The sequence below is a fragment of the Telmatherina bonti genome, assembly GCF_933228915.1.
Source record: "Telmatherina bonti genome assembly, chromosome: 13".
In the NCBI taxonomy this organism is placed as follows: Eukaryota; Metazoa; Chordata; class Actinopteri; order Atheriniformes; family Telmatherinidae; genus Telmatherina; species Telmatherina bonti.
Genome location: NC_136611.1, coordinates 36,101,934 through 36,115,924, shown reverse-complemented (window position 1 = coordinate 36,115,924; position 13,991 = coordinate 36,101,934). Strand labels below are relative to the sequence as shown.

Here is a 13,991-nt window from a genome sequence, read left to right as displayed (position 1 = left end):
AAAAGTATTGATCAGAAATCATCAGAATGGCGTGGTGTGAGCTGGAGTTAGACGTACTTCTGTAAAGTCTGTGATCTAGTCATGAAACTTTCCGTGTCAGCGTGGTTATCTGGAGGAACGCTGTTTGTATTCACTCTGCAGCCTGAAGCTAAAAGTGTTGAAATGTAAAACTGTTCTCGAGTCTCTGTCTGACCTGTTGCCATTAAAAACTGCTGTTGCCATGACCATACCCGTGTGTGTGTGTGTGTGTGTGTGTGTGTGTGTGTGTGTGTGTGTGTGTGTGTGTGTGTGTGTGTGTGCGCGCGCGCGCGCCTCATGCTGCTTATCGGAGCTTTAATTTCCTGTTGGTTTGTCAAAGGAAAAGGCATCAGGACAGAGATGCTGTCTGGTGGAAATGTAAACAGGAAGATGAGGTTGGTCTGAGGTTTCTACATTATTTTAGTCGTCTTCGTCTGGCTCATCATGTCTTTAGGATAAAGATGAAAAGAGAATGGTCCTGTGCAGCTTTGGCATCGTTAGTATCAAGCTAATTTAAACCCTTTGTTCTTTAAAGGCAACTTGTCATTGTGTTTACTCTCATTAGTTGTTTGTATTGTTGCTTATTAATAATAAACATGATAAACAAGGATCTGAATGTAGATAAATATGTCTGCAAAGGGAGCATCCAATGGACCAGAGACCAGAACGGATGTGAACCAACATGGTGGACACCTGGCTGATCATAATGGACTCCTTCAGTATCTGGTCTGGTCTAAAATAAAAACGGAAAGCAGAAAGTTGGTGTTTTGTTTATTTGTGGTGCAGGAGCTGAATCTGTTTGGGGTCTGAGCCAATCAATGAGTTGGGTTTTCTTCTTCTGGGCTTTTTTCTCCTTGGTCAGTGGCGGTTTCAGGGAATATCTCCCCCTGGTGAACAGTTGCTGTAAATGCATGACGTTTAGGCGGTTTTTAGGCCCTGTCCCAAAACCCTATGGTCCTTTCTGAAATGTGCACCTGGTAGAAGTGCAGGTAAGGGTTCGAGAGTGCAGGTTCCAAGCGTGGGAAAACAGCAGAATTGGGACGGTGATGGTTACTTGCACGATTATTTCTGCGACATTTGTGTAGCTTTTTTACTGCTAAAAATGATAATTAAACTGCAACAAACAGTCATTCTGCACACAACCTCAATCGCCAGACATCACCTGTTTTCCACCTTTTTGGGTTATGTCACTTTTTCAAAATGTCACTTCAGCCAAGTCCGCATAAATGCAAAGTTGGGACTAAGATTGCAAAAGGAGTGGGGCTAACATCAGAGAATTGGAACACACTACACACTTGGGACACGGCCTGAGTCTGAAGTAAAGTGCAGAGTGTTCAGATGTAGAACTGGGTAGGGACAGGAAAGGAGAGTAGGGGATGGAAGGAGACAGTAGGGATGGTAGGGATATGTCCCTTCAAATATCCAGCAGCTTATGAGGTGTCCTGATCATTTTTATTGACAAAACATCAAATCTGTCCTCTCCATGTATAACGCCACTAAAGGAAACGTGGCTGTCTGTCCCTGCACAGCCGGTTTTACTCCAGAAGCGTCTTCAGACATCTGATCGTGTCAGATAACAAACCACCTGTCCTTATGGGACGTATGTGGGACAATGTGTCCCTGCTGTTGTCTACGTCACATTGGATCCTGTGGAACCAGATCAGAAGGTTGGTTTCATTAATTCAAGTCAGATCCACTTCAGGTTCCTGGTCTGGTCTCACAAGACCAAGACTGATGGTGTTATTGTGAAGTGAACTGGTACCAGACAAACCAGAACGGTTTGTACTGGAAGTGATGCTGAGTCTTAGGACTGAAATCTAGACCTGGAGATGAGCATCAGGGGACAGGAAGGAGATCCAGGAGATGAAGTCCCCCTTGCAGAACCAGGACACGAAGTCCCCCTTGCAGATCCAGGAGACTGAGTCCCCCTACAGCAGAACCAGGAGACGGAGTCCCCCTACAGCAGAACTAGGAGACGGAGTCCCCCTACAGCAGGACCAGGAGACGGAGTCCCCCTACAGCAGGACCAGGAGACGATGTCCCCCTTGCAGAACCAGGACACGAAGTCCCCCTTGCAGATCCAGGAGACTGAGTCCCCCTACAGCAGAACCAGGAGACGGAGTCCCCCTACAGCAGGACCAGGAGACGGAGTCCCCCTACAGCAGGACCAGGAGACGATATCCCCATTGCAGAATCAGCAGACGATGTCCCCCTTGCAGGACCAGGAGACGGAGTCCCCCTTGCAGATCCAGGAGATGGAGTCCCCCTTGCAGAACCAGGAGACGGAGTCCCCCTTGCAGGACCAGGAGACGGAGTCCCCCTTGCAGATCCAGGAGACGGAGTCCCCCTTGCAGAACCAGGAGACGGAGTCCCCCTTGCAGATCCAGGAGACGGAGTCCCCCTTGCAGAACCAGGAGACGGAGTCCCCCTTGCAGAATCAGGAGACGGAGTCCCCCTTGCAGGACCAGGAGACGGAGTCCCCCTTGCAGATCCAGGAGACGGAGTCCCCCTTGCAGATCCAGGAGACGGAGTCCCCCTTGCAGAACCAGGAGACGGAGTCCCCCTTGCAGATCCAGGAGACGGAGTCCCCCTTGCAGAACCAGGAGACGGAGTCCCCCTTGCAGAACCAGGAGACGGAGTCCCCCTTGCAGGACCAGGAGACGGAGTCCCCCTTGCAGGACCAGGAGACGGAGTCCCCCTTGCAGGACCAGGAGACGGAGTCCCCCCTTGCAGATCCAGGAGACGGAGGCCTCCTTGCAGAACCAGGAGACGGAGTCCCCCTTGCAGAACCAGGAGACGGAGTCCCCCTTGCAGAACCAGGAGACGGAGTCCCCCTTGCAGATCCAGGAGACGGAGTCCCCCTTGCAGAATCAGGAGACGGAGTCCCCCTTGCAGAATCAGGAGAAGGAGTCCCCCTTGCAGATCCAGGAGACGGAGTCCCCCTTGCAGATCCAGGAGACGGAGTCCCCCTTGCAGATCCAGGAGACGGAGTCCCCCTTGCAGATCCAGGAGACGGAGTCCCCCTTGCAGATCCAGGAGACGGAGTCCCCCTTGCAGAACCAGGAGACGGCGTCCCCCTTGCAGAACCAGGAGACGGAGTCCCCCTTGCAGAACCAGGAGACGGAGTCCCCCCTTGCAGATCCAGGAGACGGAGTCCCCCTTGCAGATCCAGGAGACGGAGTCCCCCTTGCAGATCCAGGAGACGGAGTCCCCCTTGCAGAACCAGGAGACGATATCCCCATTGCAGAACCAGGAGACGATGTCCCCCTTGCAGAACCAGGAGACGATGTCCCCCTTGCAGAACCAGGAGACGATGTCCCCCTTGCAGAATCAGGAGACGGAGTCCCCCCTTGCAGATCCAGGAGACGGAGGCCTCTTGCAGAACTAGTAGACTGAGTCACCCTGCAGCAGATCCAGGAGACGGAGACCCCTTACAGATCCAGGAGACGGAGACCCCTTACAGATCCAGGAGACGGAGTCACCCTGCAGCAGATCCAGGCTCTGCTACACGTTCCAGCAGGTTAGCGTGTGCGCTACATCCTCCTAACATCAGATCAAAGCTGCTTCAAACCGTTTCCTGCTCCTTTGAAACCGGAGGAAACAGACTCACCGCTCGTCTGACTGCAGGAGCATCAAAGCCGTTTAATCCTTTGTGGTCCTGGTCTGATGTGGTTTTTCTCTGTAAACACAGGAAACGTTTAGATGTTAGATCTGAAACCTGATGATGATTTATGCCAAATAAAAAATCATTTAAACATTCCTCCTGAGTTTAATCTGCTACTAATTTCACCACCAACAACCATCACACGGGGAAAGGCTCAGATCAGACCATGAGAGGACAAACCAGCGGTCCCACAGTTGGACCCAAACCAACACATCCCCAAACACCTGGACGTCCATCCAGGACGGCTGGTGGATCCCAGGATCCTTTCATGGAACAGAAAACCTCCAGTCAGGAGAAGAAGACGTGGCGTCATCCATGTTAAATTCATAAAACTTCTTTTATACAGCGTCAATAAACACGTTTTCTCAAAGAACCAGGAAGGAAAACCTCCACCAGAACCCCAACCAGGAAGGAAAACCTCCATCAGAACCAGGAAGAAGAAACCTCCATCTGGACCAGAACCAGGAAGGAGAACCTCCATCAGAACCAGAACCAGGGAGGAAAACCTCCATCAGAACCAGAACCGGGAAGGAAAACCTCCATCAGGACCAGAACCAGGGAGGAAAACCTCCATCAGGACCAGAACCAGAGAGAAAAACCTCCATCTGGACCAGAACCAGGGAGGAAAACCTCCATCAGAACCAGGAAGAAGAAACCTCCATCTGGACCAGAACCAGGAAGGAGAACCTCCATCAGGACCAGAACCAGGGAGGAAAACCTCCACCAGAACCCCAACCAGGAAGGAAAACCTCCATCAGAACCAGGAAGAAGAAACCTCCATCTGGACCAGAACCAGGAAGGAGAACCTCCATCAGAACCAGAACCAGGGAGGAAAACCTCCATCAGAACCAGAACCGGGAAGGAAAACCTCCATCAGGACCAGAACCAGGGAGGAAAACCTCCATCAGGACCAGAACCAGAGAGAAAAACCTCCATCAGGACCAGAACCAGGAAGGAAAACCTCCATCAGAACCAGAACCAGGAAGGAAAACCTTTGTCAGGACCAGAACCAGGAGGGAAAACCTCCATCAGGACCAGAACCAGGAGGGAAAACCCCCATCAGGACCAGAACCAGGAGGGAAAACCCCCATCAGGACCAGAACCAGGAAGGAAAACCTCCACCAGAACCCCAACCAGGAAGGAAAACCTCCATCAGAACCAGGAAGAAGAAACCTCCATCTGGACCAGAACCAGGAAGGAGAACCTCCATCAGAACCAGGAAGAAGAAACCTCCATCTGGACCAGAACCAGGAAGGAGAACCTCCATCAGAACCAGAACCAGGGAGGAAAACCTCCATCAGGACCAGAACCAGGGAGGAAAACCTCCATCAGGACCAGAACCAGGAGGGAAAACCCCCATCAGGACCAGAACCAGGAAGGAAAACCTCCATCGGGACCAGAACCAGGATGGGAAAACCTCCATCAGGACCAGAACCAGGATGGAAAACCTCCATCGGGACCAGAACCAGGAAGGAAAACCTCCATCGGGACCAGAACCAGGATGGAAAACCTCCATCGGGACCAGAACCAGGATGGGAAAACCTCCATCAGAATCAGAACCAGGAGGGAAAACCTCCATCAGGACCAGAACCAGGAGGGAAAACCTCCATCAGAACCAGAACCACGAGGGAAAACCTCCATCTGGACCAGAACCAGGAGGGAAAACCTCCATTGGGACCAGAGCAGGGAAGGAAAACCTCCATCAGGACCAGAACCAGGATGGAAAACCTCCATCAGGACCAGAACCAGGAGGGAAAACCTCCATTAGGACCAGAACCAGGGAGGAAAACCTCCATTGGGACCAGAGCAGGGAAGGAAAACCTCCATCGGGACCAGAACCGGGGAGGAAAACCTCCATCGGGACCAGAACCAGGATGGAAAACCTCCATCAGGACCAGAACCAGGAGGGAAAACCTCCATCAGGACCAGAACCAGGAAGGAAAACCTCCATCAGGACCAGAACCAGGAGGGAAAACCTCCATCAGGACCAGAACCAGGAAGGAAAACCTCCATCAGGACCAGAACCAGGAAGGAAAACCCCCATCAGGACCAGAACCAGGAGGGAAAACCTCCATCAGAACCAGAACTGGGGAGTAAAACCTCCACACTCTATGTGTTTATGTTTATTTTAAGGTGTGTGTGTGTGTAACCTGTTTGCGTGTCTGTACGTCGGGAACAGTTTTATTCTTCATTCTGGGAATAATAATAATAATCTCTCGCGCTCTTCAAACTAATTCTGACTCATTATAGGATGCCGGAACCTTCTGCTGCGGACTTCGTGTTCACCCGGACGATTTAGAGGAAACACATCTCCCGACCCAGTAAAGATTCCGTCGATCAAGTCCGCGTTCCTACTGGGATCTGTGGGAGGTCTGGTGAAAATAGAGACAGAGGAGAAGAGAAACAGCTGATCTCAGGTCAGTTTCACGCAAACATCAAAGCAGGAAAACGCCGCGCTGCGCACACAGATGTTTACAAGTAAATAACGTGTTTGTTTTTCTATAGAGAGACAAATTGATGGTTAAAACCATTATAGACTGAAACACGTCTAAGATCCAGATGTGTGAACTGTTCCATGTGAATCCTTACTACACGTGACCCCATCCCGGTCCCGCTGGGCGGCACGTGGAGGTTTGGGTGGTCCTCCACAGATCTGCCTCCCCAGACCATCACTCACCATCTGCCAAACTGGTCATACTGGGGAATGCTACAGACAGCAGAACATCTCCACGGAGTCTCACGTCTGTCTCAAGTCCCCAGTGTTGACCTGCTCTCTTGTGTTGCCAGATCCCGCAAGAAAAACAAGCAATCACTTCGATGCAATAAATAACTTTATTTATAATATATGACCGAAGTAAAGACAATTTGTTTCCTCCTCATGTTGTTATGAGACAACGGAACCCATAAGCCTAATAAATGTTTGTTTTTGTGCCAGCATGCTGCATGGTGAACCCATGTTTCACACTTTACACATCAAAATTGGTGATTTGAGTCACCTTGCACTGGAGGTCACCTTAAGGCCTCTAGCGTATGTATGTGTGCAAAAGTCTGGATGTATAGATAGACTTTTATTCCTGGGTAATATCCATCCATTCATCCATCCATCTTCTGCCGCTTATCCGGGGTCGGGTTGCGGGGGCAGCAGCCTAAGCAGGGAAGCCCAGACTTCCCTCTCCCCAGCCACATTTGCCAACTCTGCGGGGGGATCCCGAGGCGTTCCCAGGCCAGCCGAGAGATATAATCCCTCCAGCGTGTCCTGGGTCTTCCCCGGGGTCTCCTCCCCGAGGGACGTGCCTGGAACACCTCACCAGGGAGGTCCAGGAGGCATCCTGACCAGATGCCCGAGCCACCTCAACTGGTTCCTCTCGATGCGAAGGAGCAGCGGCTCTACTCTGATCTCCTCCTGGATGACCAAGCTCCTTACCCTATCTCTAAGGGAGAGCCCGGCCACCCTGCGGAGGAAACACATTTCAGCCGCCTGGATACGAGATCTCCTTCTTTCGGTCACGACCCACAGCTCATGACCATAGGTGAGGGTAGGAACGTAGATCGACTGGTAAATCGAGAGCTTCGCCTTCTGGCTCAGCTCCTTCTTCACCACGACAGACCGGCGCAGAGTCCGCATTACTGCAGACGCCGCACCGATCCGTCTGTCGATCTCATGCTCATCCTGGTAACGTCTATCAGGTAAAGTTGTGTGTGGGACAACATAAGGAGACCTTTACAAGGAAAGTAGTACAAACCAAAATAAGCCTCTACTCTTAAGAAAACAAGTCTCTGATAAGATGCTGACTGGAAACGCTGCTGCTATGAAAATCACATGGAGCTGATCAGCCAATCAGAATGCAGGATGATGGGCTGTGACCACCTCGTTTTTATTAGTTTTTGGTTAGTAGTATTTTAACAGCTTGTTGCTTATTAACGTCAGAATAATTAACATTTATAGAACAGTTTCAGTGTGTTTGGACCACAGAGGTTCCACTCCTGCTTTTTATTGTCTTTTAGTTTTTAATAATCTGCTGGTTTTTCTTTATTACTTCTGATTTTCATCTAATTCAACAGTTTTTTTCAGGAATTCCTACGGTTTTTACCTTCTGTGTTGTCAGATTATTTCTGCCTGATTAAAGGAATAGTCCACCTTAAAATATGCTTTTAAAACTTGCTGCAGTGTAAAAAGAAACAACTGGTTAAACACGCTAGCAGTTTTATCCAGGTTTAGTTTTCACCGTCACACCTGATGTAGAAGCAACCTGGTGAACCACCTCTTTTCCAGGACTTTCCATGACTTTCCAGGACATTTAATTGTGATAAACTGATGCATTATCAATCAAGAACGGAGCTCTCATCTCTCCTCCTCTTCCTGTCTTTCAGGATGGCGCTCTCTTCTCTCCTTTGTGACCTTCATCTCTCCTCCTCCCTCTCAGAGAAGCCCCTCCCCTCTGCTCCTCTCCCTCCAATCACAGAGCTCCTGTCTCGGCTTCGGGACAAACTGATTGGTTTGGCTGACGAACCCTCCGAGAGAAGCTCCCTGATTGGTCAAGTAGAGCAGCTCTTCCAGACAGCAGCTTCTGATTGGCTGTTATCTCCGGGCTCAGACAATCAGGGGGAAGGGTGGGCGGAGCTTGGAGCAGCATACGACTCTCTGATCAGCGCTCTGATTGGTTGTGCAGCTCTGCCGCTGTCCGAGGACGACTGTAGTCCTCTGAGTGCAGCGGCCTATCAGAATGTCCCTCGCCGTGCCACAGCAGTAAGCTCCGCCCTCACAGCACTGCTGGGAAACTGGGAAGGAGGAAATGTGACTGGGCTGCTGCTGGCCGTGGCTCCGCGGATCTGCGTGTTCGCCGTCACACATTTCCAGGTGAGTCTGAACACTGAGGAGGAGAAGATGCTGATGGATCTCTGACAGCTGGTTCTGTTCGGGTTCTAGGATCAGGTGTGGACCTCCTCTTCTTCCAGAGCAGCAGCACGCCGTCTGCAGGAGGCGCTGCTGAGGGCGGGGGGCTGGACAGACTCCGCCCACCTCCTGATGGGGGATGGAGAGGAGAAGAAGAGCGGGATTCTGGAGGGAGTTCTGGACTTTCTGCAGCCTCAGCTAACCAAGTAAGCCTCTGCTTAAAGCAGACGTCCGGCTGTGTGTTAGCATCAAGCAGCAACCTGCGGCGGTTAAAAGTGAAGCCTGTGCGGAAGTGCATAAAACTGCAGTTCCCCCTTCATCCACTAGGGGCTGCAAAACAGAGCAAATCCCCATAGACTCCCATGTTAAAAAGACCAACTTCACAGCAGAAATAAACATGTTTACAGCAGGAATAAACATGTTTACAGCAGGAATAAACATGTTTACAGCAGGAATAAACATGTTTACAGCAGAAATAAACATGTTTACTGCAGAAATAAACATGTTTACTGCAGAAATAAACACATTTACAGCAGGAATAAACACGTTTACAGCAGGAATAAACATGTTTACAGCCTCGTTTGAAAATCCATTTTAGGTTTAATCGGTCAGGTTTATGTTCTCCCCGTGTATGTGTGGGTTCTCTCCGGGTTCTCCGGCTTCCTCCCACCATCCAAAGACATAAGTGTGAGTGGTTGTTTGTCTCTCTGTGTGGCCCTGCGATGGACTGGCGAGCTGTCCAGGGTGTACCCTGCCTGTTGCCCAAAGCCGGCTGGGATAGGTTCCAGCTTCCCCGCGACCCTGAATTGGATTAGGCGGGTCAGAAATGAATGAATGGGTCAGGTTTACCTTCATGACAAATGTGGGTGGTGTGATTTTTTTTTTCTAACTCGTCCGTTTAAAAGTAATTTAATCTCCGAGTTTGCCATATTTAGGGGCGTGTCATTTTGATTGACAGGTACAAATCTCCCGCTTCAAGTCAGAAGAACGTAGAACAACCGCGGTTTTTAGCCTGTTAACAACGTGACTTAGCTTTAGCCCGCTTACCTCCGCTAGCTGGTTAGCTCCTGTTATCTCCAGGTTAGCTGAGTTAGCACTTAGCTACAGGCAGCTCGGAGTTCACTCGATGTCAACCATCCACCGTGACGCTCACAGCCCCCCTCTCAGCTCCACCTCAGATTGTGTGTGTGTGTGTGTGTGTGTGTGTGTGTGTGTGTGTGTGTGTGTGTGTGTGTGTGTGTGTGTGTGTGTGTGTGTGTGTGTGTGTGTGTTGCAGGGACTCGTGGGCGCGTTGTGAGGCAGTGAAGCTGGTGTTCGCCTGGACTCTCCTCCAGGTCTCTTTAATCTCTATTCAGCCATGATTTAATCAATCAACATGTCTCCATGGCAACACATAAAATGGAAAATCCTTTTTTCCATGTTTCCACAGGTGACCCGACCCTTCCTGTCTCCCCGCCTCCCCCGTCTCCTCCCCCCCTCCCTCCTCCTTAGCGACCACTACAGACCAGAGAACTGCATGCTGGGAGTTCGCTGTCTGCACCACATCCTGCTCAACACGGTCAGAACACACAACACACACACACACTTATAAAGCATGATGATGATGATGATGATGATGTGTGTCTCCAGCCTGCTGCAGATCTTCGTCAGTTCAACAGAGCCGAGGTTCTCTACCAGGCTCTGATCAAACACCTTTACACAAATGATGCTGTCATCATACAGGTAACACACACACACACACGCGCACACACACGCGCACACACACACACCTCCACCTAACAGGACTCGCTGTCCCTGCAGCCCGTCCTGTCCTGTCTGCTCGACCTGCTGCTGGTTTTGGAGACGCCCCCCTCCTCACTCGGCCCCTCCTCCGGCCGGAGGAAGACCTGTCGTCATGACGACGTGTTGCGTCTGGTGCTGATCCACATGGAGGCGGAGCACAAGGTGGCGCTGCGACGTGTCTACGCCTCGGCTCTTCCTGCCTTCGTTGACAGGTGGGTTTGATGAGTCCATGTCTGGTTTTCCACATTGGTGTAACCCTTCAACCTCCATCAGATCTTCCTCAGGTCTTCATCAGATCTTCATCAGATCTTCCTCAGGTCTTCATCAGATCTTCATCAGGTCTTCATCAGGTCTTCCTCAGATCTTCCTCAGGTCTTCCTCAGATCTTCCTCAGATCTTCCTCAGATCTTCATCAGGTCTTCCTCAGGTCTTCATCAGGTCTTCATCAGGTCTTCCTCAGATCTTCCTCAGATCTTCATCAGATCTTCATCAGGTCTTCCTCAGATCTTCATCAGGTCTTCCTCAGATCTTCCTCAGGTCTTCCTCAGATCTTCCTCAGATCTTCATCAGATCTTCATCAGGTCTTCCTCAGGTCTTCCTCAGGTCTTCCTCAGATCTTCCTCAGGTCTTCATCAGATCTTCATCAGGTCTTCCTCAGGTCTTCATAAGATCTTCCTCAGGTCTTCCTCAGATCTTCATCTGCCATCAGTGTAACTTGGTCATGGTTATACCGGGGTTTACGTTTGGCAGCTTCTACACCCGCTCCAGGAGGATGGTGGAGCAGCAGCCTCTCAGGGTGCGCTTGTTTTCCGTGTGCAGGATGGGCGTAGCTGTTTGCAGGCACCTGCGGCGGCTGGAGCGGGTGGTGCTGGGATACCTGGAGGTTGGAGATCCGCCTGAGGAGACAAGCCGACTGCAGATCCTGGAGGCACTGCAGAGGACAACCAAAGCAGCGTGGCCACGGTGCACGCGCGCGCACACACACACACACACACACACACACACACACACACACACACACACACACACACACACACACACACACACACACACACACGTGTGAAAAAGGAGATTTTACAAATGAAGCCGTCTGTCTGCTCGGGCGTCTCAGGATGGCGTGTCGGGTCACCGTGCTGCTGCGTCCTCTGCTCAGGCTGCTGGTCGACGTCTCCTCCGACCCGCTGCTCGCCGACCCGGTCCGACATCAGCTGATGGACCAAAGTGCGGCCTGCATCCGGCTGCTGGACGCCTGCTCACACGGACATGTCCAGGTGAGGTCCCGGGTCGTGTTCCTGGTTCCTTCCCCACCTGGAGCCACGTGATGTGAAACTACCAGTAAACTCTGCTTATATGAAAATACGGAGTTTTAAAACGAAACGAGACTAAACTGATGATCGGGTCAGAACATTTTATTGTGAAATCTTTGAGAAGAAACCACACATCACGTAAACACCCTTTCCACGTGTGTTCACTGTGATGGGAATGTCCCGTAAAGTCTGTCTGTCTGTCAGCTTCTCCTCCAGCAGGTTGACAGCAGATGCTGCAGCGCAGAGGTGCTCGGTTGCCTAGCAACGGTGAAGACAGTGGGGCCATGCAGCTCACCTGGAGGCGGCGCTGCATCTTCCTGACGGGGGAGGGGAACCTGAAGCCATGACCCCCCCACAGAGACGTAGAACCAACGCAGGTCTGAAAACCTGCAGCCTCCACATGAAGACGGTTCTCTGTCCGAACCGAGCGGTGAGCTTAGAGCGGTTCTCCGGACAGATCCAGGACGGTCGCAGCGAGTCCAGCTGGTCCAGTCTGAGTCCCAGACCCCGTAGAGGTCCGTCAGGTTCTCCTGCTGGTTCTGCAGACGGCGGGGTGGACGAGCCTCCACAACACGACCTTCTGCCAGAAATCCACCTGATGTGTAGAAATGATGTTTTTCTAGTTCTGTTCTTTTTTTTTAAAGAATTTCAGATTAAAAGTTTAAAGACTGTTTCAGATTTCTGACAGAAAACAAGCTGAGTTTATTTCTCATTTTAAATTAAATATTGAAAACAATTGACACGTTTAGTCAAGCTTGCAGTGTTTCTCTATGCTATTCTATTCTATTCTATTGCCATTTGACAGAGTACTTCTACCGCTGTTACAGTCACTGGATATTCACCCTTTACTCAACCTGTGTGTTTGCTGACCTGTTGGGAGCATCTGCAGGTGTTTCTTTTCCTGCTCTACCTGTCCGCTGAGACGAGACAGCAGCTCTGAGGGATCTGCAGAAAGACGTCACGTCATTAAAACACACACACACACACACACACACACACACACACACACACACACACACGTCACTTTACTCCCAACCAGCTGCTGAAGACGATGGAAAGATGTTTAACAAGTTTTATAACAAGACAAAAAATGATGTCATACCTCTTCGCTGCTGCTGACTGGCTGCTGGGTTTCTGACCACGCCCTCTCTCAGGACCTGGGCGTGGCCAGAAACCTGTGTCTCTCTCTCTCTCTCACACACACACACATATCCTTGTTTTCCTGTCACCTCGATCTTTGACATTGGTTGGTTGAAGAGTCATCGTACCTGTCTGGCCTGCAGCTCCTCCTGCTCTGCTCTTCCTGCACATAAACCACAGCAGACATCAGCTTCTCATCCTCCTGGCTCCCTACGTCGGTGTGGATGGTTCAATTCCTGACTTCCTCTGTGCTAGAGAATGTTAAATATGGCAGAAAAAAAGTGTAAACTATTTAATCCCAGTCCGCATGCAGACGTGACGTTTCCATGAAGACGTGACGTTTTCAGCCTCACCTGTCAGATTCTGAGGCTAAAATGATGTAAAATGAATGTATGAACAGATAAAGCAGCATAAAGAGCAACCAGAAGTTTGTAGAAATAACACACATAGATCAGCAGTGATCAAGCCTTTTCTCGTCTGCACATCATTCTCCCACACCTGAAACACACACACACACACTATTTCCATGTTTCCACACGTCTTCCTGCTACTATATACCTGCTATCCTCACTGCAGCACCTCCACCTCAGCTGCATCCCACAAACGTCTTCCTGGCTTTATTCCAGCCATAGAGGATCATTATTTTCCTGCTTTTCTCATCACTTGTTGATCTTTGGCTGCTCCTGATTGGACGTTACCGTCAGTTTAAGCTCTCTGATTGGTGGAAAGTCTGACAGGAAGTGTCTTCATCATCATGTCCAGGATATAGAGGTCTCTTAGCAACATGGTAGTTATCTATGTTTGGGAAGAAACTGTGATAAATAATTATATCATGCATCATTTTGGATTTGCCATATAGAGCAGCTCGGTCCTGCAGATTTTCCATGCATCCCTGCTCCAACACATCTGACTCAAATGAATCCGTCATTGTGCTGAACTTCATACGCTGTTGGATCCATTCAGGTGTGTTACTCATTTGCACTCCTGCTCTCAGCGAAGATGGACGTTCTCTCTGCTCCTGTTTCCTCCCCTCCCTCCCACTCTGACCTGCGACTTTGTCCTGTCTGACTCAGAGCCTCTTTTTACATCTCTTTAGTCTTTACTCAAATTTACATCATGGATCTGATCAGCTGGTCTCTCAACGCAATTGATCAAATTTTCTAAACCTGAAGATCGGGCAGAGGGG

At 50.4% G+C, this 13,991-nt stretch overlaps 1 protein-coding gene and 1 long non-coding RNA gene across 2 annotated transcripts; one reads left to right on the top strand and one right to left on the bottom strand.

Moving 5' to 3' along the window:
- Positions 1 to 5,994: 5,994 nt before the first annotated feature.
- On the top strand, positions 5,995 to 12,005 carry tti2 (TELO2 interacting protein 2). Its single transcript, XM_079251423.1, has 10 exons — positions 5,995 to 6,099; positions 8,054 to 8,540; positions 8,610 to 8,782; positions 9,853 to 9,910; positions 10,006 to 10,134; positions 10,206 to 10,298; positions 10,377 to 10,570; positions 11,178 to 11,321; positions 11,470 to 11,629; positions 11,870 to 12,005. Exons 2-10 carry the CDS (start codon positions 8,055 to 8,057, stop codon positions 11,984 to 11,986), a joined length of 1,554 nt encoding a protein of 517 aa, XP_079107549.1. The 5' UTR covers positions 5,995 to 6,099; position 8,054; the 3' UTR covers positions 11,987 to 12,005.
- A 137-nt stretch (positions 12,006 to 12,142) lies between these two features.
- Positions 12,143 to 13,082, bottom strand: LOC306764313. Its single transcript, XR_013771544.1, has 3 exons — positions 12,934 to 13,082; positions 12,536 to 12,610; positions 12,143 to 12,260 (listed from the first exon to the last, which is right to left on the bottom strand). It is a non-coding gene; the product is annotated as an uncharacterized lncRNA (long non-coding RNA).
- Positions 13,083 to 13,991: the final 909 nt, after the last annotated feature.